At 42.7% G+C, this 27145-nt stretch overlaps 2 protein-coding genes across 6 annotated transcripts in view; one reads left to right on the forward strand and one right to left on the reverse strand.

Moving 5' to 3' along the window:
* Positions 1 to 1627: 1627 nt before the first annotated feature.
* KIAA1143 (KIAA1143 ortholog) overlaps positions 1628 to 27145 on the reverse strand; it is a 940736-nt gene continuing 915218 nt past the window's right edge. The window contains exons 2-4 of one of the 4 annotated variants that reach the window (XM_050780528.1): positions 15009 to 15179; positions 7407 to 7551; positions 1628 to 6730 (exon numbers count right to left, since the gene is read on the reverse strand). In XM_050780528.1, coding sequence (XP_050636485.1) covers positions 6519 to 6730; positions 7407 to 7551; positions 15009 to 15116 — 465 coding nt within the window. In that variant the 5' untranslated portion in view covers positions 15117 to 15179 and the 3' untranslated portion in view covers positions 1628 to 6518. Of the gene's footprint in view, positions 6731 to 7406; positions 7552 to 15008; positions 15180 to 27145 lie in introns of those variants that run through there. The other 3 variants (XM_050780530.1, XM_050780529.1, XM_050780531.1) reach the window with 3 other exon arrangements.
* KIF15 (kinesin family member 15) overlaps positions 15225 to 27145 on the forward strand; it is a 123401-nt gene continuing 111480 nt past the window's right edge. The window contains exon 1 of one of the 2 annotated variants that reach the window (XM_050780505.1): positions 15225 to 15392. In XM_050780505.1, the coding sequence (XP_050636462.1) occupies positions 15374 to 15392 (19 nt within the window). In that variant the 5' untranslated portion in view covers positions 15225 to 15373. The remainder of the gene's footprint in view (positions 15393 to 27145) is intronic. The other variant, XR_007723487.1, reaches the window with a different exon arrangement.

Here is a 27145-nt window from a genome sequence, read left to right on the forward strand (position 1 = left end):
GGGCGGCTCCACTCCTTGCAACAAGTCTCTGCCCGGGCAGCCATCCTTTGAAATTTTGGTGGAGGCTGGTAAACATCCACAGATTTTTTTTTTTTTTTTTTTTTTTGAGACGGAGTCTCGCTCTGTCGCCCAGGCTGGAGTGCAGTGGCGCGATCTCGGCTCACTGCAAGCTCCACCTCCCGGGTTCACGCCATTCTCCCGCCTCAGCCTCCGAGTAGCTGGGACTACAGGCGACCGCCACCACGCCCGGCTAGTTTTTTGTATTTTTAGTAGAGACGGGGTTTCACCATGTTAGCCAGGATGGTCTCGATCTCCTGACCTCGTGATCCACCCGCCTCGGCCTCCCAAAGTGCTGGGATTACAGGCTTGAGCCACTGCGCCCGGCCTGATTTTTTTTTTTTTTCCCTGCAAGCCTACAGAATTAGCAGGTGGACACCACCAAAATTTACTATTTGTACTCTGGAGCTTCAAATACGTGTTCAACATTGCTTAGAAGCAGCATGAGAGAAGAGGCCTCGTCTTTCTTCTTTGAGCCTGTCTTCTCTGACTCCAAACTCACCACTCTTAGCAAAATAGATCTTGCAGTTAACAGAACCCACTGTTCTTAGGAAGCAGTTTCCCTAAGGATGATAAGCACATCTCAGGTGCCACCATGTCTTGGTCTTTGTCTTTCATCACAAGATGTGCTTCCTGGCCGAGCTTTTATGTTTACATTGCTAGAAGTATCACCTGCAGTAAAGGCTTCACCAATATGATGTTTCAAGATTTAAGACCTTTTAAACAGTTTTTCATATTCCTTGTTTAAATTTTCCATCTTTTTTTTTTTTTTTGAGACAGTCTTACCCTGTTGTCCAGGCTGGAGTGCAGTGGTGTGATCTTTGCTCACTGCAACCCCTGCCTCCTGGGTTCAAGCGATTCTCATGCCTCAGCCTCTTGAATAGCTGGAATTATAGGGAAGAGTCACTGTGCCCAGCTAATTTTTGTATTTTCAGTAGAGATGGAGTTTCAACATGTTGGCTAGGCTGGTCTCAAACTCCTGGCCTCAAGCGATTGCCCCACCTCAGCCTCCCAAAGTGCAGGGATTATGGGTGTGAGCCATTTTTTTTATCATAGTTCTAATAGAGTAGTCTTCCATGGTTTTTCTTTCTGTGGTTTATACCCAAGGTACAGTACAGTAAGATATTTTGAGAGTGAGTGAAACCACATTCACATAACTTTTATTATAGTATAGTTATAATTGTTCTATTTTATTGTTAATCTCTACTGTGCCTAATTTATAAATTAAACTTTACCATAGGTATGTACATATAGGAAAAAAACATACTACATATGAAGTTTAGTATTACCTGTGGTTTCAGGCATCCACTGGAGGTCTTGGAATATATTCCCCACAGACAAGGGAGGACTACTATAGTATTTATCAGTGGTTCTCAAATGTGAGTGAATAACAGAACCACCTGGTTGGCATGTTACAGTGATTACTGGGCCTTATACACAGTTTCTGATTCAGCAGGCAAGGACCAAGAATTTAATTTTTAGGTTTCTGGGGGGTTCTGATGCTGATTGTACAGGGTCTACACATGAGACCTACTCATCTATAAAAAGAAAATTACAGACAACACTCTCATTCATTTTAACTATGTTTATTGTGCACTTAGTAGGCCACATACTCTTCTGATATTGAGAATACAGTGGTGAATAACACAAAGTCCCTGTTTTCAAGATTCCCACATCCAGATACTAAGATATATTAAAATTTACAGTAATTATAGTTTGGTACAATAATACATATAGCAATGGTACAAATTAGGGGAAAAAACCCTGGCTTCTATAACAAGTGAGTATACATTAAAGACAGTATTGCAGAATGGCTTCGGGATTAATTTGAGTAATTTAGAGCCTATTTCAGGTCTTCCTAGCTCACCTACATACAATACCTTTAAGTGTTCTTTATAGGTACTTAAAACTTAAAAGGCCAAGCGCGGTGGCTCATGCCTGTAATCCCAGCACTTCGGGAAGCCGAGGCAGGTGGATCATGAGGTCAGGAGATGGAGACCATCCTGGCTAATACAGTGAAACCCTGTCTCTACTAAAAATACAAAAAATTAGCCGGGCATGGTGGTGGGTGCCTGTAGTCCCAGCTACTCGGGAGGCTGAGGCAGGAGAATGGTGTGAACATGGGAGGTGGAGCTTGCAGTGAGCTGAGATTGAGATCACACCACTGCACTCCAGCCTGGGTGACAGAGTGAAACTCTGTCTCAAAAAAACAAAACAAAACAAACTTAAAAAAGATAATGTGGCATCAAATTCGTAAGATACTTTGAAATTCATAATTTCAGATAGATGTGGCTGGTGAGGATCTTAACAAGCCCCCAGTATGGGCTTTTACTAATGAGGAAAATTGTTAGGATTAAGCAGGGTCTTGAGGAATCACCTGGAAAGGCTCAGACTTTACAGTGCTTCCCTCCCTTCCCTACCCCAACACTTGGAGAAATCTCTCACTAGATGACCTTTCAAATAAATGAGAAACACATGGTTCTAGGACAATTGATTATTTGAGGAAAAAGTATACTCAAATAAATTCCAGATAGAATAAAGCTTCAAATGAATAAACAAAAACAAAGAGAACATGGGTAATTCTTTTTTTAAATTTATTTTTATTTTTTTAAATTTTATTTATTTCTTTATTTTTTTGAGACGGAGTCTCGATCTGTTGCCCAGGCTGGAGTGCAGTGGCACGATCTCAGCTCACTGCAAGCTCCGCCTCCTGGGTTCACGCCATTCTCCTGCCTCAGCCTCTTGAGTAGCTGGGACTGCAGGTGCCCACCACCACGCCCAGCTAATTTTTTTTTGTCTTTTTTAGTAGAGATGGGGTTTCACTGTGTTAGCCAGGATGGTCTCAATCTCCTGACCTCATGATCCGCCCGCCTCAGCCTCCCAAAGTGCTGGGATTACAGGCGTGAGCCACCGCGCCCAGCCCATTTTTATTTTTTATTTTTTTAAAGAGACAGTTCTTACTCTGTTGCCCAGGCTGGAGTGCAGTGGTGCAATCATAGCTCACTGCAGCCTTGAACTCCTGGGTCCAAGCCATCCTCCTGCTTAGCCTCCTGAGCAGCTGAGATTACAGGTGTATGTCGCTACACCTGGCTATTTTTTATTTTTTGTAGAGATAGGGGTATTGCTTTGTCGCCCAGGCTGGTCTCAGGTTCCTGGCTTCAAGCAATTCTCCCACCTTGGCTTCCCAAAGTGTTGGGATTACAAGCATAAGCCATTGTATCTGGCCTGGGCGATTCTTTATCTGACGTAGAGGTTGGGGAACAGAACAACAAAAAATTGATAAATTATATAACTTACAAATAAGTAAGAAAAATATGACCATACTAATGGAAAAAAGTTAATTCGAAAACTTTTGACCTTAAACTAACTTTTTAGATATCAGGCTTCCTGAAGTCCAAGAGTGACATATTAGGCTCATTTGTAATGTTAGAATTACACAGGAAACACTGTCAAGTGTGAGGTGGTGTTTAGCTTCCTTTGGGTTATACTGATAGAGATTTGTTGTTAATATATGTTCCAGGATTGTATGAGATTTCTAAAATTCTGATGTCTTAATATATGTTGTAATGATTATGTTAAATTGTTGTAAGCCACATAAATAACCAAATTTCTTTGTCAACTGTGTCTTTATGGCTGTCTTAAGACTTTTGTCATCCATAATTGATGTTTTGCTTTGATCCTTCTCAACAACAACAACAAAAAAAAGTGACTTATAATCAGCTACAGTCCAAGGCTTACTTCTTTGGAGGAGTTCATGAAAGAACTCTTGAATGCAGGTTTCTGATAACTTTGGAGAGTGTGCCATTGGATTAGACAGAAAACTTCCAAGGCACTAATTGAAAGGCTGATGTGTTCATAAAGATGAACATGAAGTACAGCAGGAGTTGATTACAATGGACTGAAATGAACTAATGGAAGACTGAAATAATTTGTATGGCTTTTGTTGTCTGAAATATTGCTAATTCTTTTTGTTTTTTTTCAGTCTGAATAATCTTTTTATTTTGAACTATTTATAGCCTTGAAATATACTTTAAGTATATTGAGTATTCTAATTTCTCCAGAATTTGTAAACTATTTATGAATATTCTTAATTCATGGTATTTGTTTGTATAACGTTAATAACCACGTTTTCTTTTGTAATAGGACACAATTGAAGAAACCAGTTACTTTCTCAGGACTTTGACTGAAATGGCCTTGTGAAATGTTCCAGCAAAGCCAACCTAGGAGAGTCTATATGGACAACGATTCTTGTTGCACTTTGTGTGGGTAATCAGGCCAAGTATACAGGACTGAAGCTTATTTTGAAGTTAGATTGGTTCTGCTGTGATTTGTCTTTGTATGTCCTGAAATTAATATAGCTCCCAACAACCAATCCCTCATTATACTTTAACTGCAACCACCAAGACACAAGGGCTAGGAATAACAGCAAGGGTAGGAATGGGAGTTAGTGGGACTGCAACTTCCCTATCCTATTACCAATGCTTGTCCAAGGAATTTATGGAAAGCTTAAATGACATTGCTCAAAGTATTGCCGCCTTACAAAATCAGATAGGCTCCTTGGCAGTGGTCGCTTTGCAAAATCAAAGGGAACTAGATTTCCTAACTGCTGAAAAAGGTGGCTTATGTCTTTTTCCTAGAAGAATGCTGTTTTGACGTCAACCAATCAGGGTTAGTAAGGGACACCACCTGAAAACTAGCTGACTGGGCCTCCAAAATATGGTACCAGCTGTTGGGTCATGGGGCAGCTAAAGGGCACTAAGTTGGGTTTCATGGTTCCCTCCCTTGGCCAGCCCATTATTAATGATTATACTTGCCTTGGTTTTTGGATCATATTTGTTAAATCTTTTAACCAAATCCATTTCCTTTTGCCTAGACCACCAAGTTAGATGATCATGTGACAAGATTTCTAGCCAGTTTCAGGTGAACACCCCACCGGCCATCAAGAAGCTACCCTGTCTCCACTAGACAAAACAGGGTGAGAGTTACGTGATCTCCAATAGGTAGGGAGTGTGTCCCAAGTTAGCATGAAGCAGTTACAGAAGAAAGACCCTCAGTCTCTTAGCCTCCCATAAAGATTTGTGAGGGTCACCTCTCTCAGGGGGAAAATGAGGCAGGAGAATAGGGTCTGGAGGCAGGGAACCTAAGGCTGATTCACATTGACTTCCTAGAACTGAATCAAAAGGAAAACCCCACCTCTCCATACCTAAGTAACAAAAGGATGAGAGGCTACTCCCTTTGCAATCTCCTTGCCTTTTCTGCGTTGCAGATGAAAAACGTAAGTGCCTCTGATTTGTCCCCTCCTGCAACCAATCAGACTGGTCATAGGCCAAGTCTTCATTTACACAGGAGTATAACTTTGTAACTTCACTTCAGCCTCTGATTGGTCACTTTCTGCACCAATCAGACAGGTCACGGGCCACTACTTCATTTACATAGGGTGTATACCAAGTAACCAATGGCAGACCTCTAGAGGATATTCATTGCTTTGTGCGTTTTGTCCAATTATTTGTCCAAAATGCCAAGAACCTGGACACCCTCCACCAGTAACAGTTTGACCAGTTATTTATTGTATTATTTAGGACTGCATTTGGTTGCATATAAGAGAAACCTGACCGAGGCCTAATTAAGCACAGTGTTTACTCTTCTCACTACCAAGAAGTCAGAGGTCAGCAATTCAAGCTGGTGTAGCAGCTCCTCGAGGCATGTCAGCAAGGAGCCAAGTTCTGAGTCTTTTTACTAACATGACCCAAAACACATGGCTGCCTTCCTTATGCCTAAAAATGGCTCTGCTACTCAGGTTTTATCTCTGCATTCCAAGTAGGATGAAGAGATAAAAGCAAAGGCTCATGCTTGCCAAGTCTGTCCTTTTGTATCAAAAAACCCAGCAGCTTTATCAAGCAGATTTCCACCTGTATTTCTTAACTTGCCAGAGCTGAGTCTCATGGCCACCCTTAGCAGGAGTTAGGGAGGTACTTTTAACAAGGCACATTATCATCTCCCCCACCCAAAGTGGAGCTATTGCTAATGAAAAAGATACAATGAGATTATGAAATTCTCTGTAGCTATTAATGTCGGTTTTTGAAATTTACTGACCTGGAAGAATACTCATAATGCAATGTCAAGTGAGAAGCAGGACAAAGAATATTTGCAACACAACTGTATTTATAAAATTTTGTTTACACACAAAAAAAGTATTCTGCTTAAAAATATAATTTACATACATATACAACCACACAAGGGAAATAAAATGTTAATACTAGCTAATTTCTATAGAGTTGGCATTTTAAGTCAGAGGGGTCAATACCCCTCTGATTGATGAATAAACATAGTTTATTAAATTTTTTTCTCTATTTCCTAAACTTTCTATAAGGAACTTGTAGTATCTTTATAATAGGAAAAAATGTTATTTTGAAAAACACTCCATATACTTTCAAAGTAGACTACATTCAAAATATTTACACTTACTCATTTTCATCTTCGTTGTCAAAAGAAAGGAGGCTACTATTTTTAATTTGTTTTTGTGAGCTCTTTTTGACTGAGTCCTGATTTATTTCATCTTCATTTGGCTTCTTCTTTTTTGAGCTTGCTGTTAAACCTGAATATTTTTCATCTGAGGGACGCTTGACTGGTTTTCGGTATATGATTCTTCCATCAGCTGGAGCTGGTTCTTCATCTGAGCAAAAACAGAATTTTTAAGAACTTTCTTCTCCTCATTATTTTGCCTTTATCTTAGAAGCAAATAACAAGAAAATCTCATATTGTATTTAAGGATATCCCTGAATCTGATTCGGTCTGGTCTTCTACATTGTTTCTAGCTAAATTGCCCTCAAGACATGCAGTTACTTAATAAAAACTCACACGCTAAAGTATTCTATAATATTGTCAGTTCCCAATTACAATCAGGTTGTATTTTAAAGTATTTTGAAAAGTGATCGTTTGGAACTACAGCATTTTCCCCTAAAGCAATGTAGTAAATGTTCAGAAATAATGAAAAATATACTACATAGCATACCAAACTTAAGGCAGTAATGAAATACACCTTTATCGACTGGTTTATAAGTCTAACCACCTATTTTTTTTTTTTTTTTTAAAAAGGATGCTTTTACTTAAATTCACACTTAATCCTGATAACAACCCAGTAGGTACAATTATTTCCATTTTACTGATGAGGAAATTAAGGCTGAGAGGTGTAATAACTTGCTCAAGGTTACACATCTGGTAAGTGTCAAAGCTAAGGCTGGAACCTGGAACTGCTGCCTTGAAACATACCACACTACTAAATAAAATAAACAATTTCATACCCCGGGCTCCTTACATTGTCAGAAAAACCAGATTACTTTCAGACCTACCTGCTTTGGCAGCCTTTATTTCTGCTTTAATTTTCATGACTTCTTCAACTGACAGGTCTCCCTTTTTCAAAACCACCACTTGAGGCTGTTCATCTTCTTTGTCACTGTGATCCCCATCTTCATCTGGGGGCTGAGGCTGAATTCTCTACGGAAAAACACAATGCAATGCGTATAGATCACTGATCTTGAGACAAACAGAACCACTGCCTCTAAGAGAAACTGTAATTATTCACGAGAAGGGTATCTTTATTGAGTAAATAAGGGCAGTGAATTTTAAGGTAACTCCAAAGAGACTTAGCTTGCCACACAAGGGAACAGGTTTAACTGCCATTCACCCTGGAGTGCCTGTCTGGTGGGATTCATTTCCATCTCAGCACGACCCAACTTGTACTTGCTAGTGTGAGGGACCCTCTGCTTTGGGTACTGCTGTCATTCCTAGCCTACTAAGGGCAGTACTGTGCCATGTCAGTTGTTTGCTCCTCATCAGCACTTTTCACCTGCCTCTTCTCTGAGTTAGACAAGAAATAAACACCATCAAAGTATAGAAAGAAGCTAGTAAAACGGACTCTCTCTCACCTCTGCTCATCTTTTTCCCCTCCTAATAGCTTCAGTTTGGTGGATATCCAACAGCTATTTTCCATGTCTATACAACTATGCAAGTACATAAAACTTTTTGTATACCAACAACACTGTACATATTACTGTGACTTGCTTTTTTCGTATTTATGAAATTTCTCAAACATAAAGTACAGAGAATAATATAAGAGAAACCATGTACTCCCCGTATATGTGTAACAGATGGTAATATTTTGCCAGTTGATTCAGATTTTTGAAATGTCAGACACCATAAGAGCCCCATTCCCACAACTTAACTCAAAAAATATCTTTGCACAGTACTTTAAGATACATATAGAATTATCTGATTTTTAAAAAAATCACTGCCTTGCATTTACATAGTCACCTCAGGATTTATTTGACCAGTATCTTGTAAATATAAATTTTGCTTGTTTCCAGACTTTTTTCTACTATGAAAAAACCTCATGCACCTTTTTTTGCTCATTTTTGGGAACTTATATACAAGAACTTTTTTTTTTTTTGAGATGGAGTCTCGCTCTGTTGCCCAGGCTGGAGTGCAGTGGCACAATCTCGGTTCACTGCAAGCTCCACCTCCCGGGTTCACACCATTCTCCTGCCTTAGCCTCCCGAGTAGCTGGGACTACAGGCACCCACCACCACGCCCGGCTAATTTTTTGTATTTTTAGTAGAGACAGGGTTTCACCGTGTTAGCCAGGATGGTCTCGATCTCCTGACCTCATGTTCCACCCGTCTCAGCCTCCCTAAGTGCTGGGATTACAGGCGTGAGCCACTGTGACCGGCCAAGAACTTGTAATGTTAACAGTTCACTAGAGGTGGAACTGTTGGATTGAAAGGTATGCATAACAAAATGTGTTTTCACATGTTATTCAAACACAATCACTCATTAATTCACTTCTCACAGAGACTTCCTTGTCTCCCAAACAAGGCAACAAAGCCCTGCAAGAATTAGCCTCAGCCCATAACCACAGCTTTATCCTGTACCACTCTCTCATGGCATCTAGACTCTGGCATGGCAAGGTTTGAGTACTTGGAGATTTATAAATATATTAGCTCCTTTGCTTTCCCTGTCTCTGAACAAATTCCTACTGCCTTTTAAGCCCCACAGCCCCTGACCAACTTCTTGAAGTTGCCTTCCAGATTCAGAGCCTCTTGAAGTACTTACCTAAATCTCACCTCCTCTTGTTTCTTACACTGTGCATAGCTCATAGGCAGCATGTACTGCACTGTGGCACCAATGTTTTTCTGCTGGTTTCCATTGGGCAAGTGCCTTCTGGAGAGGCAGGACTTCCAGAACTATTTGTTGATCTACTCATGAATGATAAACAGAATGGAAAATGATGAACTACGTGAAGCCCTGGCAAGTTGCTTTGCCATTCTGACTATATCTCAAAGTTCCCAAGTCTGCTCTATCACTGGACAAGTACATTCTCTTTAATGGTATTCATGGTACTTCACTGATTATTCATCAGTTTCTGCCTGTTTTTCTCTGAAAGTCTCCAATAAATGACCACAAATAGGTAATAAGTTTTTTTAGCCAAAAATATGGGAAGGTGAAATAAAATCATTCCTTTTGTTTCTTAAATTGAGAATAATTAATTCTGACTCTCTTCTTCTTTTTTTTAAATGTGACTGCCTGGAAAACAAGAGAAACAGTCTAAGGACAGTGGCAGGAGCCACTGATGACTGTTCAAAGACATTTCTGAATTAACTCTCAAGCAAGTGAATAGGGCCAGGCGCAGTGGCTCACGCCTGTAATCCCAGCACTTTGGGAGGCCTAGGCAGGCGGATCACTTGAGGTTAGCAGTTCAAGACTAGCCTGGCAAACATGGTGAAACCCCCCATCTCTACTAAAAATACAAAAATTACCTGGGCGTGGTGGTGGGCACCTGTAATCCCACCTACTTGGGAGGCTGAGGCAGGAGAATTGCTTCAACCCAAAAGGCAGAGGTTGCAGTGAGCTGAGATTGAGTCACTGTATTTCAGCCTAAGCAACAGAGCAAGACTCCACCTCAAAAAAAATAAAAATAAAAAAAGTGAATAGGATGATTTAGCTTAACTGCAGAATGATTTCCCATGAAACTCATTTATTTTTGTTAATAGATGACTAAAATCCTGACTACAGTAATCCCCTCCTTATCCTCAATTTCATGTTCCACAATTTCAGTTACCTGTGGTCAACTGTAGTATGAAAGAAGGGTGAGTACAGTATAATAAAATATTTAGAGACAGCAAGCAAACAAGCAAATTCATATAACTTGTACTAGAGTATATTGTTATAATTGTTCTATTATTAGTTACTACTCTGCTGATATTCCTAATTTATATAGTAAACTTCACCATAAGTATACATGTATGGGAAAAAACATATATAGAATTCAGTATTATCCACGGTTTCAGGAAGCCACTGGGAGTCTTGGAACATAATAGGGGAATACTGTATATTGCCAAACTGATTAAAAATGAAGTGGTTCTTACACTGAAACATGGCGTACTTCTCTAAGGGAAATTCCCTTGAGTACATAAATAAGCAAAAATCACTGACATTACTTGGAAAGGATTCCCAAAGTTCTCTTAAGAGAGCATTCCAGGCCGGGCGCGGTGGCTCAAGCCTGTAATCCCAGCACTTTGGGAGGCCGAGACGGGCGGATCACGAGGTCAGGAGATCGAGACCATCCTGGCTAACACGGAGAAACCCCGTCTCTACTGAAAAAATACAAAAAACTAGCCGGGCGAGGTGGCGGGCGCCTGTAGTCCCAGCTACTCGGGAGGCTGAGGCAGGAGAATGGCGCAAACCCGGGAGGCGGAGCTTGCAGTGAGCTGAGATCCAGCCACTGCACTCCAGCCTGGGCGACAGAGCCAGACTCCGTCTCAAAAAAAAAAAAAAAAAAAAAAAACAGAGCATTCCAAGCTGTAACCTTCAAGCTGTCAACTGTGTGTACAGGGTCATCACCAGGACCTCAAGCAAAGTAAAGCTGAGTCTCGTCTTCTCATTGCTGAATCTATGTCCCTTTTCTCAAACCTTATCCTCTTTGTCATCATCCCTATTTTTAGTCATGGGGATCAGTCATTCCCTGTGTTACCTCTAAGAAAAAAATGGCTCCCTGTTGCTTACTAAATAGTCCACATGACCTCACCTCCACTAGTCCCTCTAATACTGCTATATATAGTCCATGACTCTCAAATCTCTACACCTTTACCCATGCTATTCTCTTCATCTCTACCTACTGACCTAACCATGCTCAAGAGTCTACCTAAATATCCCTCCTCCACGAAGTCTAACCTGATAACAAGCAGAGTCATTAACAAATACAACACCACTACTTAGTGCCAGGCACTGTGCTAGGTGCTGGGAAAATATGGAAGGATTAAGATCCTAACTTAAAGAGTTCAATCTAGTGGTGAAGATAAACAGGAAAGCAAGTAGTTGCAATATAAAATGAGTGTTATAGGTAAGATATGGATAAGGTAAAGAGAAAAACAGAGAAAGAGTAACTGTTTGGAGAGCTTTGAAGGGTTTCGGAGAGATGGTGACCTATGAAAATAGGGCAGGAAGTGTTAAAGAACATGGCATTTTGGAGATCCATCTCTTCATCCTTTCAGAGCCTGGCACAGTGCATGGGGTTAGCACATACTCATCCTACTGGCATACCTTGAAGATACCACAGATTTGGTTCCAGATCACCACAACAAAGCAAGCATCAAAATAAACTGTCACACAAATTTTCTGGTTTCCCAGTTTACATAAAAGTTATGTTTACACTATACACTAACTACAGTTAGTATTAAGTATTCAGTATCATTATGTCTAAAAAAAATCTAGATCCCATTAAGAACATCCACGATTCATGGGAGAAGGCAAAATATTAACATTAACAGGAGTTTGGAAGATGTACCTACCTTAATTTAAAAATACTTTATTGCTAACAACGTTAAAGCTCATCTGAGCCTTCAGTGAGTCCTCATCTTTTTGCCAGTGAAGGGTCTGCCCTTGATGCTGATGGATGTTGACTGATGAGGGTGGTGGGTGCTGAAAGGCGGGGTGGCTGTGGCAATTTTTTAAAATGAGACAATGATGAAGTTTGCTGCATTAATTGAGTCTTCCTTTCACAAAAGATTTCTCTTTTGTGATGCTGCAATGCTGTTTCATAGCATTTTACCCACAGCTGAACTCCTTTCAAAATTGGAATCAGTCCTCTTAAACCTGCTGCTGCTTTACCAAGTAAGTTTACTCTAAATCCTTTGTTGACATTTCAACAATGTTCACAGCATCTTCACCAGAAGTAGATTCCATTTCAATAAACCACTTTCTTTGCTCATCAATAAGAAGCAACTCATGTGTTCAATTTTTATGAGACTGCAACAACTTAATTACATTTTCAGGCTCTACTTCTAATTTTAGTTCTTTTCCTTGTTCTACCACACCTGCAATTACTTCCTCCACTGAAGGCCTGAACCTCTCAAAGTCATCCATGAAGGTTGGAATCAACCTCTTCCAAATTCCTGTTAATGCTGATATTTTGCCCTCTTCCCATGAATCATGGATGTTCTTAACGTGTCTAGAATGGTGAAACCTTTCCATAAAGTTTTCAATTTACAATATCCAGATGCATCAGAGGAATCACTATCCATGGCAGCTGTAGCCTTACAAATGTTTTGACTTTTTTTGTTTTGTTTTGTTTCGTTTTGAGACAGGGTCTGGCTCAGTTACCCAGGCTGGAGTGCAGTGGTACGATCATGGCTGACTGCAGCCTCAACCTACCTGGGGTCAGGGGATCCTCCCACCTCAGCCTCCCAAGTAGCTGGGACCACAGGTGCATGCCACCACACTTGGCTAAATTTTGTATTTTTTGTAGAGATGGGGTCTCACCATGTTGGCCAGGCTGGTCTTGAACTCCTGGGCTCAAGCAATCCACCTGCCTTGACTTCCCAAAGTGCTGGGATTGCAAGTGTGAGCCACTGTGCCTGGCTGTTATTTCCTAAATAATAAGACTGAAAATAGAAATTACTCCTTGATCCATGGGCTGCAGAATGGATGTTGTGTTAGCAAGCATGAAAACCACATTAATCTCCTTGTAGATCTCCATCAGAGCTCTTGGGTGACCAGGTGTATTGTCAATCAGCAGTAATATATTGAAATAATCTTTTTTTTCTGAGCAGTAGGTCTCAACAGTGGGCTTAAAATAATTCAGTAAACCATACTATAAAGAGATGTGCTGTCATCAAGGTTTTGTTTTTCCATTTCTAGAGCACAGGTAGATTAGATTTAGTGTAATTCTTAAGGACCCTAGGAGTTTTGGAATGGTAAATATTAGCTTCAACTTAAAAGTCACCAGCTGCATTAGCCCCTAACGAGTGTTAACCTGTCCTTTGAAAATTTGAAGCCAGTCACTGACTTGTCTCTAGCTATGAAAGTCCTAAATGGGACAGGCATAGTGTTTTTTGAGAGGCTTTGAGAGGCTAAAGTGGGAGGATTGCTTGAGTCCAGGAGTTTGAGACCAGCCTTGGCAACACAGTGGGATCCTGTCTCTATAAAAAAATACAAAAATTACCCAGTGGTGGTGCGTGCCTGTAGTCCCAGCTACTTGGGAGACTGAGGCAGGAGGATCACTTGAGCCCAGGAGGTCAAGGCTGCAGTGAGCTGTGATTGCACCACTGCACTCTAGCCTGGGTGACAGAGTGAGACCCTGTCTCAAAAACAACCACCACCAACAAAAAAAACAAAGTCCTAGATGGCATCTTTTTCCAATAGAAGGCTGTTTCATCTACATTGAAAACCTGTTTAGTGCAACCATTTTCATCAACTATCTTAGCTAGATCTGAATAATTTGCTTCTTCATCTCATACTTTTATGTTATGGAGATGGCTTCTTTCCTTAAACCTCATGAACCAACCTCTGTTAGCTTCACTCTTTTCTTCTGCAGCTTTCTCACATGTCTCAGACTTCATAGGATTGAAAAGAGTTAGGACCTTGCTCTAGATTACACTTTGGTTAAAGGGAATGTTGTGGCTGGTTTGCTCTTCTATCTAGACCACTAAAACTTTCTCTGTATCAGCAACTTAGCTGTTTTGCTTTCTTGTCATTCATGTGTTCAATACTGATCCCTCCAGCCCTAAACAACAGTAGTCAGGTGTGGCTCTTTCCTGAAGCTCCTCTTCTTCTATTTAGACCCAGGATATTTAGGGCTTTTGCCTACTTTTTTTGTTTGTTTGTTTTTTTAGACGGAGTCTTGCTCTGTCGCCCGGGCTGGAGTGCAGTGGCGCGATCTCCGCTCACTGCAAGCTCCGACTCCCGCGTTCACGCCATTCTCCTGCCTCAGCCTCCTGAGTAGCTGGGACTACAGGCGCCCGCCACCACGCCCAGGTAATTTTTTATATTTTTGGTAGAGACGGGGTTTCACTGTGTTAGCCAGGATGGTCTAGATCTCCTGACCTCGCGATCCGCCTGCCTCGGCCCCCCAAAGTGCTGGGATTACAGGCGTGAGCCACTGTGCCCGACCTTCTCTCTATATTTTTTAATTTTTTTTTTTTAACTTAACAAAGCATAGAAACAGATTCAGGACATTCCTCCGAAGACGTTCCACACTCGAGTCCTAGGACACGGTTCGGGCGGGGGTCATTTGATCGAGTGGCCTGTGTCCTTATCTGGAATATGGGACGACGCTGTAACTCTAACTCACCCTGCGAACTCACAGCTTTTGAGGTAAACAAGAGAGAAAGAAGAGACAAGAAAGTGATCTTTCTTTACCATCTACCAAGGACCAGGCGGTTTACATGTAAGGTCATTTTTAGGAAAACAGCAGCGCTCTGAAACCTACAGAGCTTTCTGGGCGTAGGGGGCTGTAGTCGCTTGAAAAGAACCAGGCTGGGGGTCCGAGTTCCACCGGAATTGGTGCCGAGCGCGGGTGAAAAGAGGGACCCGACAGCACCCACCCTCCAAGTAGAGGCAAAAGTTGAAAGTGGCAGGCTGGCCGCGCTTCCGAAGTAACACGACTGGCGAGGGCTCACCTTAGTCTCTATGGTGGGTCCCTCCCTGTAGCCGACCCGTTCCTTGAAGCGGGCCAGAAACGCTGGCTCGGCTGGCCGTACGTACGATACCTGGTTCCGCTTGCTCATGGTAGCTCTAGGTAAAGACAGGTTCCGCGACCGATTCGCGACGATACAGAGGCGCTTAGCTGTGACGTCAACTGGACCACGCCCCTGATGCGTAGACCGGGCAACATGGCGGCCTCCATTCGGGCGTCAACGTCGGATACAAGCGCCAAATTCAAATTCGCGGCCATCTTGAGCGGGAGGAATTCAGTCGCGCGCGGTGCAGTCGGGAGGTGGAGGCGTCGGCTGCATTGTTCCCGGGATCGAGGGGTGAGGGCGCTATGGCACCCGGCTGCAAAAGTAAGTCTGGACCCCAGACTTCGTTACCCTATCTTTGCCCCCAAATACAGCTGTGAAAGGATGGCAACCTCGGACCGCCGGCAAGGTTCTTGCTGGGCATGAACTGCAGGAGCTGAGTGACGGGCGGGGGCGTTTGGGAATCCCTCTCTGTCGCTCAAAGACAATACGCTAGCCGAAAAGGTCATCCCTTCCGTGTCCTGTGCGCATGCTAGGAGTCTGGCGCAGTTGTAGGCGCTCGGGATGAGCAGTGGACCTGCCGTTCTTCCCTTTCTTTCTCTCGGTTCTGCTGTTTCTTCGCAGGCCTCTTCCCACATCCCGACCAGGGCTACCTCTCTAGATATCCTTGTTTCAAGATCGGCTTTTGCTCCCACCAGCGTCTGCGTATTTCCACATTTCTGACCTTCCTATAGGGAAGGGTTTATTTATATTCCAAACACTTCTTTCTCTTTTTTCCTTAAGTAAATGGAATGTTAAAACACAGATGTCAGCAATGTCTGTGTTGTCACAGTCTCTATTTTCACTTAAAGGAGACCCGTCCGATTTCTTTCTCTTTTTCACGGAGGAGAGCACTGTCATTTTTGCTTATGATAAACCCTACAGTTTTCACTAATGTAGTCTTTTGCTGTGCCTGTGTACGTGCGCCACTTCTTACATTGCCACATCTCTTAAGGAGTCTTGTTTTTGTGAACCTGATTATGAGCTGATTTAATGGGATCTTTGTGAGTGGTCTGAATGGTAATAAGGAGAGGCCTAGATCAGATGATTAAGAATTTGTGAACTTCTGTCATTTGAGCTTTCCAACAGCGTTAATGTTTCTAGCTTTCTGTCAATTATAGTTGTTTTTGATGGGTTTGTTGTTTCAGTAACCTTTTAGGTCGATCGCACTTTTATTGGAACACCTCTTTATGCTACCTTTTTCCATCTAAAATATTCCTTTTCCTTCATCATTTTCAGTATTCAAGGACTATGAGCTCACAAAATGGTACCTTATTGGAGAGAAATGTTCATCCTGCTTTCTGAACAATCATACTGTTTGTTCTTTGTTTCCACCTTATGGATCTGGACTCAAGCCAAAAAAATTGATGCCTGTTAAATAAGTAAAGTATCTGCTTATTTAATGAGATATATGTATGTGACTAAGGGCTCTTGTCTGAAAACCAAATTTGAGAGCCTTTCTTAAAGTGGTGGGAGCACTCCCCTTTATGATGGTGGTGATGCCATGGGGAACTTTTCCACTCCCTTAAGTTTGTTGGCAAAATTGAGGTTGATGACTTCCCAGGTAAAGTGCTTCTTGCTTTCCCAGCAGCCCAGAGACCTGGAGCATGAAGTGGGAACACATGGGAGAAGAGAGCCCATGCAGTGGTCTTTACAACTTTTACTTTGTGCCCTGAAGGCTTTTTTTTTTTGAGACAGAGTCTTGCTGTGTCACCAGGTTGGAGTGCAGTGGTGCAATATCGTCTCACTGCAACCTCCACCTCCGGGGTTCAAGAGATTCTCCTGCCTCAGCCTCCCGAGTAGCTGAGATTACAGGCACGGGCCACCACGCCCAGCTAATTTTTTTATTTTTAGTAGAGCTGGGGTTTCACCATGTTGGCCAGGATGGTCTTGATCTCCTGACCTCATGATTTGCCCACCTTGGCCTCCCAAAGTTTTGGGATTACAGGTGTGAGCCACCACACCCGGCCCCATGAAGGCTATCTCTAGTGACATTGACACCATGAGTTGCTGACTGTGAAATCAGAGAAATGAAAAAGTGAAATATACAATTCCCTTTTTTTTTTCTTTTTTTTTTTTTAAAGACAGTGTTGCTCTGTCACCCAGGCTGGAGTGCACTGGCACAATCTTGGCTCACTGCAGTCTCTGCCTCCTGGGTTCAAGCAGTGCTTGTGCCTCAGCCTCAGAGTAGGAGATCTGGATTTAGCATGCCTTTGTTCAAATTCTAGCACTTCTCAGTGATGGTTCCTTAGATCTCAATTAGAAATAATGCCAGAACTATCTACATTTGTGTCGTTTTAAATTTCACTTTATCTCGCTATTTGCTCATTAACTTTGCTTCTTTTTTTATTAAGTAAACATTTTACTTTGGGTTCCTTTTAGATTTACCAGGAAGTTTCACATAAGCGCAGATCAGTATCCATCTATTTAGTTTCCATCTGATCAGTTACACAGATCTCTGCAGAGATGAAGAGCTGGCAGCCTACCTTCTGGGGCTTCTTGTTGTTGTTTGATTGTGTATTTGCTTAGCAACTGGCTGGATCAATTTAGTGAAGTCTATTTCCCTCCTATACTGTTAAGCCTTTGATGTTGCTCCTCAGGAAAGCACAGCTTTGGATATGCCCACCTGTATCCTGGGATCACAGTGGTTTTGGTAGGGATCTCTTTCTTTCCATGACTGCACACAGCTGTGAAACTCCAGTAATTGTTAGCTGATTACTCTATTGTTTTTTTAACAATGTCCTGGGGCATAAATTGTCTTACAAACTACTTCAGTTCTTGCTCCATTGAAGGAGTAGTTTCTGAGGTTGTCTTTCGTATTTCTTCTGACTCCACTGTAGCTACTCCTAGTTGATCTTATATCCCCATTGTCTTCTGGCAAGCGAACAGGCCTACAATTTAGCTTGTATCTTGAATGTCTTCCTAATTACTTTCACTAAAACCTACACTGTTCCTGAGAGTGCCCTTAGGTTTGAACTTCTTTCCCCCACACCCCACCCCAAGACCGAGTCTTGCTCTGTCACCTAGGCTGTACGGCAGTGGCGTGGTCTCGGCTCACTGCAACCTCCACCTCCTGAATTCAAGCGATTCTCCTGCCTCAGCCTCCCAAGTAGCTGAGATTACAGACGTGCCACCATGCCCAGCTAATTTTTGTTTTGTATTTTTAGTACAGAGATGGGATTTCGCTATGTTGGTCAGGCTGGTCTCGAACTCCTGACCTCAAATGATCCGCCTGCCTCGGCCTCCCAAAGTGCTGGGATTACAGGCATGAGCTACCACACCTAGCCAGGTTTGAACTTCTCTTTTTTTTTTTTTTTTTTTTTTTTTGAGACAGAGTCTCGCTCTGTCGCCCAGGCTGGAGTGCAGTGGCCGGATCTCGGCTCACTGCAAGCTCCGCCTCCCGGATTTACGCCATTCTCCTGCCTCAGCCTCCCGAGTAGCTGGGACTACAGGCGCCCGCCACCTCGCCCGGCTAGTTTTTTTGTATTTTTTAGTAGAGACGGGGTTTCACTGTGTTAGCCAGGATGGTCTCGATCTCCTGAACTCGTGATCCGCCCGTCTCGGCCTCCCAAAGTGCTGGGATTACAGGCTTGAGCCACCGCGCCCGGCCAGGTTTGAACTTCTCTATGCTCTGTTGCAAATGAATTCAGCTCATTTGGGAAGAGAATAGGAGTTACCTGTTTATGGGCTGATTCTTCGTCTAGGCAAAATCTCTGAGCCTGGGCACTATAGTTGGGGATAGGGATAATGGCAGTCTTGTCTCTGAGTGATACCCTTTCTAGTTGCCGAGCATTTTGTGGGGAGGGTGGGGAGTGCAGCAGCCTTGTGTGGAACCACTGCCTAATGAGTTGGGACAAGGGTGATCAGGGCCCCAGTGTTCTCAGCATGCAGTTGCAAGATGAGGGCTGGGTGGGAGAAGGGAGAGCCCTCACCTCTCAACCACACTTGTCTAGGACTTTACCTCAGCATCAGGTAGCTAGCTGGAGACACAATGATACACTGACATCCTGCTACTCTGTGGAAGACACCCTTGCAGTTAGGAGCTGGAGGGGGATCCCTGTGTTCTTGGCTGCTGCAATCGACAGTGGAGTGTTTGCCTTGCTCAGATGGGAGGAAGAGAGCAATCTTGGTTCAAATAACACAGGACCACCTTTCTTGATGAATTTTCATAAATGTTCTTGAACGGATGTTTCTTTGTTTGCTGTTTGCCTTTGGGAACATTTCCAGAGGCTTTAATTTTCTTTTCTTTTTTTTGTTTTTTGAGATGGAGTCTCACTCGGTCGCCCAGGCTGGAGTGCAGTGGTGTGATCTCGGCTCACTGCAAGCTCTGCCTCCTGGGTTCATGCCATTCTCCTGCCTCAGTCTCCTGGGTAGCTGGGACTACAGGTGCCTACCACCATGCCTGGCTAATTTTTTGTGTTTTTAGTAGAGATGGGATTTCACCATGTTAGCCAGGATGGTCTCAATCTCCTGACCTTGTGATCTGCCCGCCTCAGCCTCCGAAAGTGCTGGCATTACAGGTGTGAGCCACTGCGCCCCGCCAATATTCTTTTTTTAAATTTCTTTTTTTAAGTTTCACTGGGGAGTGGGTCAGTGGAGTTCCTTATAACGTCAGTCAGAAGTCAATCTCTGACTTCTTTTTTAACAGAATTATTCTGCCTGCTAGGTTGAGAAAAGATGGGAGTGGGGGAGAAAGAGAAGCAGAGAGACTGTTATAATAACACAATAAAGAGATGTTGCTGGCTTGGTTCTACACTGTGGCAGTGGATTTAGCAAGAAGCTGTTGGACTGTGGGTATATTTTGAAATTAGAGCCAAAGCTTTGCTGAGATTGGATATGAAGAGTGAGAAAGAACAGGGTCAGGGATGACTATATGGTTTTTGGCCTAAGCAACTGGAAAGATGGAGTTTACGGAGATATAGAAACACATTTGGGGTAGAGGTGGGGTATTCAGGCGCTCAGTTTTGTACACATTAAATTTGATTCATTGCCCACTGCATATCCAGTTAGAGATATCAAATAGGTAATAAGTTGTAAGAGTGTGGAGCTCAGGAGAGCAGTCCAGGAAGAAGATTTAAATTTGTGAATCATCAATTTATACCTAGCATTTAAAAACAGGCCAGGCATGGTGACTCTGGTGACACAGCGAGACTCTGGCTCAAAAAAAAAAAAAAAGAACCATTGATGCAGGATATTTTGCTCCTTAGCTCAGCTAAAATCCAGGTTCTTGTTGCATGCCCAGGAAAAATCAGGCACGCGGACACATTGAAAGATGAGGAGAGTGGAATTTATTAAAAGGAAGCTCTCAGTGAAAAAAAGTGTGTCCTGCCAACAAGCTGCCACCTCACAGATTGAATACCAGGTCACCACACACCAGCTGAAGAGGCCAGGCTTCTCCCCCTGCATAAGGTGCAAATTCCCAGTGGCTCCACCCCATTCTCTGAGTGCGCATGTGGGCCTTTAGTCTGAGCCACTCCACATTGATTTATTTTCCTTACTGTGTGTGTGTTAAGGGACAGAATTTTTTTTTTTTTTTTTTTTTTTTTTTGAGACGGAGTCTTGCTCTGTCGCCCAGGCTGGAGTGCAGTGGCTGGATCTCAGCTCACTGCAAGCTCCACCTCCCGGGTTCGGGCCATTCTCCTGTCTCAGCCTCCTGAGTAGCTGGGACTACAGGCGCCCGCCACCTCGCCCGGCTAGTTTTGGGACAGAATTTTTCAATGACCTGGGTAGCGTTTGGCTGTCTCCTGTCTCTTATCATTCCCCCTTCTAAAGAGTACATCTAACTGCCCTTAAAATAAAGATAAGAACAAAGACCAATCTTAACTGTTTCCTGCTGACAAGGGATGCTGTGTTGGGAAAATGGCAGTCAGATCTCCCTAAGAAGCTGATCTAAGGGTTCCTGGCAAAAGGGACTGTTGGAACCGAACTGTCGATTCCTTCCTGGGCAGGGGTCGCCGCGAAGGATCACCGACACGAGATTCACAGCAGAGAGTTATTTATTACTAGCGCGCTAGGGTCCCAAGCTCTAAGTTGGCCCTGGGACCCCGACTGCTTGTTACAGGCTGTTTATATAGGCAAACACAAGTTCAAACACAGCTTAGGGTGCGAAATTCAAACAAAGCTTAAGGCGCAAAATGATTGGGTCTAGCTATGGCCTGAGCAAGGTGTCTTATGCTAATTGGTTAGAGCAGGACCTTATGAGGTTTTTTCCTGGAGTTGTTGATTCCGGGAACTTCGAGGCAGGGTGGGACCCCCGGAATTGGCAGGGTGGGACCCCATGAGGTTGTTTCCCGGAATTGGCAGGGTGGGACCCTATCAGGGTGGGACCTTATCGAGGCAGGGTGGGACCCTATCCAGAGCCACCTGGTGTTAATTTTTTAAGTTCTTTTTTTATGAGGCCTAGTTTCTAAGTTTTATGCGGCCTAGTTTCAGGACCATTATCTGAGGCTCCAGTTGCGCAACTGGAGTTTGATAGCCTGAAGGCAAGAAGAGACAAGCTGGGTTATTAGAAAACATGTATCAAAACAAAACAAGGACGGGGGAAGAACAGCTTGAAAATCCTGAGGCCTTTTACTGGTTTGCACAGGGTGAGGGAGGCCAAAAGCCCGATTGGTTAAAAAAAACTTTTACCCTTTTGCCTGCATGTCAGTCTTCTGGGTTCCCTTCCCCCAAGCCCAATCCTAAACCAATCTCAAGTTTAAGGTTTGGGAAATTAACTTTTCACAGTTTAGAGGATGGATTCGAGGGGAGTGTCCTGTAGTAAGGAGACACAATTACCTATCTGTGAAGAGAGGACACAATAGGAAATGGAAAAAAGAAGGTGTTTTTTTCAAAGGAGTCCCAGGGGTTCAGGATGCATTCAAAAAGGGGACAGATTGAAGATGAATGGCTATCCATCAAGAAAGAGGGGAGCAGGTGTCCCTGGTTCCTTTCTCTTCCTAGCGAATACCCAGGGTAGGTGAGGGAGGGAGAAAGCGAGGTGTCCCTTTTTATTTCTTTTGTCCTTATATCCCCAAGACCCGGTGACCATCACAGGGTGCCACCCATGGATGTCAAAGCGACTTTCCCCCATGTTAACAGGGGGGTCTAGGAGGTGGAAATATCCACTCTTACCCACATATGCCCTATCTCCCCTGCTGTCAGTAGCCTTCAAGTTCTCTAGACCTCATTTATGTCATGGATACTAGCATGATGTTTATCCATGAAACAGGAGGCTTGGCTTAATTGGCAGGAATTAGTCATGCTCACCTGTGCTGTGCTTTTTAACTTCTGTTACCATCTGCCTCTGGATCCCTCAGATCCAGTTTTTTTTTTTTTTTTTCCTTAGGGACCTGATGTTTGGAATTGAGTTTGGAACCAAAAATGTGTCTCAGGGGTTGTATGGACTCCTTATCATAAGCTGAATGCTAAGGTGAAGCTGTGGAAGTGAGCCCTCCTCCAAGGGAAAGAAACGGATGTCCTGTGTCACACCCAGATAACTGGTGGCTATGGTTATGCTAAGATTTGGGTGCATGGAGCTTGGTTTTGGTTAGCTCCCTTGGTCTTACTTTCCCAAAAAAGAAACCTCTAGATGACAGGCACCCTATTTATTCCCACCACCTAGCAGGATTTGTAGGATAATTGCTCAGAACTAGAATATAGATTCAGATTTTTACATTACCCGTCCCCCTTTGTTCCTTCTGGGCTATAGTCGGAGATCTCTGGTTGGATCACAGGAATAAGCAGGGTTAGTTTTTAAACAAACTAGGCAAAAAACTTGAAAACAACTAGTGGGTCTAGAATTTAGTGATAAGTTTTGAAACGTAATTTATCTCTCTCCAGTCCTCATTTTTCTTAAAAACAAACCATGATAGGACTGAGTTGTTTGCAAAATAGACTTTAGTCTTACACTTGGCTTGATTATTTGCATGAAGTGCAGCAAGAATTATTTTTACAGAGGACTTTTAGATTGGCTTTGATGGAACTGTATTCCACAAGGAATCTCAGATAGGACTTTCTAAAGCTGAGCCGAGCCATGGGTTTGTACCCTCAAATACCTGTGAGTTGGGTAAACTCCTCTCTTCTTGAGGTCCCAAGAGCATGGGGTTCTTGGGCCTGTTAAAAAGTGACACTTTTTACTCACCACAGATTAGGAACCATGTACGGGGACTGTGTAGGCAAGGTATGAGGCCAGTTTTCCCAAGGAACTTTTTTTTTTTGAGACAGAGTCTTGCTCTGTCGCCCAGGCTGGAGTGCAGTGGCTGGATCTCAGCTCACTGCAAGCTCCGTCTCCCAGGTTTACGCCATTCTCCTGCCTCAGCCTCCCGAGTAGCTGGGACTATAGGCGCCTGCCGCCTCGCCTGGCTAGTTTTTTGTATTTTTTTTAGTAGAGACGGGGTTTCACCGTGTTCGCCAGGATGGTCTCGATCTCCTGACCTCGTGATCCGCCCGTCTCGGCCTCCCAAAGTGCTGGGATTACAGGCTTGAGCCACTGCGCCTGGCCCCAAGGAGCTTTTATCAGCTCTGCAAGTCAAGCTTGACTCCTTTAAGGGAAGCATACCCTTCCAGTCAAAGTCCTTGGCAAAACAACTAGTGTCTTCAGTTGTGTCCTGTTGCAAAGAAAATGGACTCTTATTGCACTGATGCAAACAACTATATTGTCATAAGTTAAGAATACTCACAACTAGTTTCCAAATTCTGGAGAAGCCAGGCAGAGAGGGAGAGAGACAAACACGCTTCAAATTTTGTTCACAGGAGTATACCTTACTCAATTATTAAAGGCTGTAAAATAGTTCAAAATAGTTTCCTTGACTCTGAAAAACAAAACAAGGATTGGCAATGTTCCAAGCAAAAGTCAAGATTACTTCAGTTTTGTATTCATTAAGTCCATCCAGTTAACTCTTGTTTAGCTTGATATTCATGAACATTTCAACTCTTCATGAGTCCTGTTTGTTTTTTCTTTATTCTAATGTCACAATCTCCATAGTTATCAGAAACCTGCATTTGAGAGCACCTACGAAAGTTCTATGGCTGATTATAAACCATCTTTTGAAGAGGATGAAAACAAGACAACAATTATCTGTGAATAACAAAATGTCCAGGGTACTTACAGTCAGAAACAGAATTGACAAATAAATGTGGTTATCTGTGGTTTATAATAACATAACAACCTTAATTGTGATTGATAGCATATACTCCTGATGGGGCCCAAAGATAATTTCTGATGGCCTGGGACTCCTTGGAAAAAACAGAAAAGGCACCACAGATTCCATTTTGATGGTCAGACACCAGAATTTTAGAAATCCCATACAATTTTGGAACATATATTAATACTGTTCCCTAAAATATAACCTGAAGAAGATTAAACATTATTTTGGCAATCTCATGTCAGGTAATCTGTTTACCTAAACATGTCAGGTAATCTGTTTACCTCTCTTCTGGATGTGCCAGGGCCCTCTGTAGCATCCAAAAGCTAGGTGTCAGGAAAGACAATTTTGAAACTGAAGCTTGATTTTGGGAAGCCTGTTGAATATGTTAGAGGTTTAAAACATTTGATTTTCATGAAATAGAATTGATTACCATAAGTTATTTATTTTGCCAAAATGATGGCTCAGAAATTTTAAAAAGCAAAAACCTTTTATGACAGCCCTTTACAGATTTAGCTAAAGAGCAGATTGGTGCCCTAAGAGACCCTCGTTGTGCTTTTATTTTCAATGCTCAATTTACAGAAAAGCCATATAATACCCTTTTGAATTTAATCAGTATGTTCACACAAGGAATTTTTTTTGCAAGATTAATTTTTACAATCCTTCCACTACTTGTTTAAACATTTAGCTTTATCTTATCTAATTCAAAACAGTCCTTTAACCCTAGGCAAAAATGTACATTTTGATGACATCTGAATTTTACCAATAATTTTTAAGGCTGTTTTTATTTTTCAAAGATTAAAGTCATGTGAACTAAACGGTACCACAGCTCTTCTTTCTTTAAAAAATATTTGATCTAAGTGCTTATTTTCCTTTAGGCCAATTAATTAGAACTCTTGTTTATAGAGATCACACACACAACACATACATAACTACACAGGCAGAAGAAGATCCAGTAGCTATAAGATTTTCTGTTCACCAATTTCATAACTGGACAATTAGCGTCTGAGTGGGGCCCTTTAAGAGCAGGGCTAGGAAAACACGTAGTTTCTAGGGCCTAGTAAACAAATATAGCCAGAAGACAAAAACAGATTTTGAGAGGGATCCATCCACCTCTAATTCCTGGGTCTCCAATAGGAAAACAAAGGTCTCTCCCAAAATGGAATCCGTGGAGCCTTTTCTGTTTTCCCCAAGGAGTGTCAGGCCATCAGAAATTATCTTAGGGCCCCCATGCATGCATTAAGAGTGGCAAGACAAAATGGAGAAAAAGAATTCAGTTAACTGAGAAAAAACCTTTTCCCAACAAAATAAGATCCAAGAAGAGAAAAACACAAAGGCCTTTTAAATACACTTATAACTTGGATATCCACTTTCAATTAAGCTGAGCGCTTTTTAAGAAAATCCTTTTAAGTCCCTTATTACCCAATATTAAACATGTAAAGTGGCCAGTATTTCTGGCTTCCAAACTTTACCAAAGGTAACCTCCCAAGTGCTCAGAGAAAGGAAAATTCAAGGTGGTTCATGGAGGGGAAGAGAATCAACAAATGGCTAAGGTCACACAGATATCAAACCAGAAAGGACTCATTCCTTGAGCCAGGATTGAACCGAAGCCACCATTGTAAAATGACAGAGGCTAAAACAAAGTACTGGGTACGTGGTTACAGGCCACGTTTCCAAGGACGTAAAACAAGATGGAGGCCTGCAGCAAAGTTTGCCATTGACCAGTTTACCGGACTGGTTTGAACAGTGGACCTATGGAGTCCTAGGCTGGCATCCCATCCTAAGGTACCCTTCTTTCTGACAGAGCCATACAGAAAGACATGGAAAGCACACCAGCTTGGCTACAGCCTAAGACCAACCTCACAAATCCTTTTTCATAATTGAAACCTTACAGAGAATATAAACAGTGATAGTTGGGGTCTTGGCCTAGTAAAACATCTTCAAAAAAAAAAAAAAAAAAAAAAAAAGCCTCTCACATAAAAGTTAATCCCTGGTGGAAAAAAGGAAAAAAAGCTTAAATGCAGGGCTTGAAAGATGCCTCAAGGAAGAACCTGTTATTCTTATGTGAATGAGTTTCTGCAACAGGAGATAAATCTTTAATTGCTGTTTCTTCCCTGGGGCTTGGACCTAGCTGGGCCCCTTGGCTAGGGGAGGGGAAGACTCTGTGGGCATGTGGTGAGGAACCCTAGCCAGCCAGCCAAGTGGGGTCCTTGGGCCATGCACCCCAGCCCCACCTGGGAGGGGAGGGACGCAAGGAGCTGCCACTCACCCATCCATCCTACGCATGAGCCTGCAGCCATTGGGTTGGGGGTAGAACACTCCCAGTATTGTAAAAGAAAAGATAGGTGCTATTACAGTCTCAAAAAAAGAAGGAAAATGCCACAGAAAGGCTGGGCTGGGCTGGAATGAGGCCAACATTCCCTACCCTGAGAGCGATGGGGGATAGAAAGGGGCACAGTTTCCTCTACCCTCAGAAGAAGTCCGAGGACAATAAGGCTCAGAAACGAGAGAAAAAGACTTTTTTGTTCACATTTTATTCACCTTTACTCATGTCCTTATACAGGCCACCAAAATGATGCAGGATTTTTTGCTCCTTAGCTCAGCTAAAATCCAGGTTCTTGTCACATGACCAGGAAAAATTAGGCACACAGATACATTGAAAGGCGAGGAGAGCAGAATTTATTATGTTATGCCCAGACTGTTTGTTCCCCAAAGAAGACCACCAGAGTCCAGAGTCAAAGCCAAGCGGCAAGGATCTTTTACTGCAAGTTCGAACTTGGTCCCTCCATTCCACAGCATACAAGAGGGCCCCGAACAATGCGAGTGCTTGCCTTTTATAGCCCGATGTAAATAGGATAGTAAAGTTACAGAGGAACAAGGGAATTCTTTTGGTTACAGCATTACAATTGGTTT

The sequence above is a fragment of the Macaca thibetana genome, chromosome 2 (genome assembly GCF_024542745.1).
Source record: "Macaca thibetana thibetana isolate TM-01 chromosome 2, ASM2454274v1, whole genome shotgun sequence".
Classification (NCBI taxonomy): Eukaryota; Metazoa; Chordata; class Mammalia; order Primates; family Cercopithecidae; genus Macaca; species Macaca thibetana.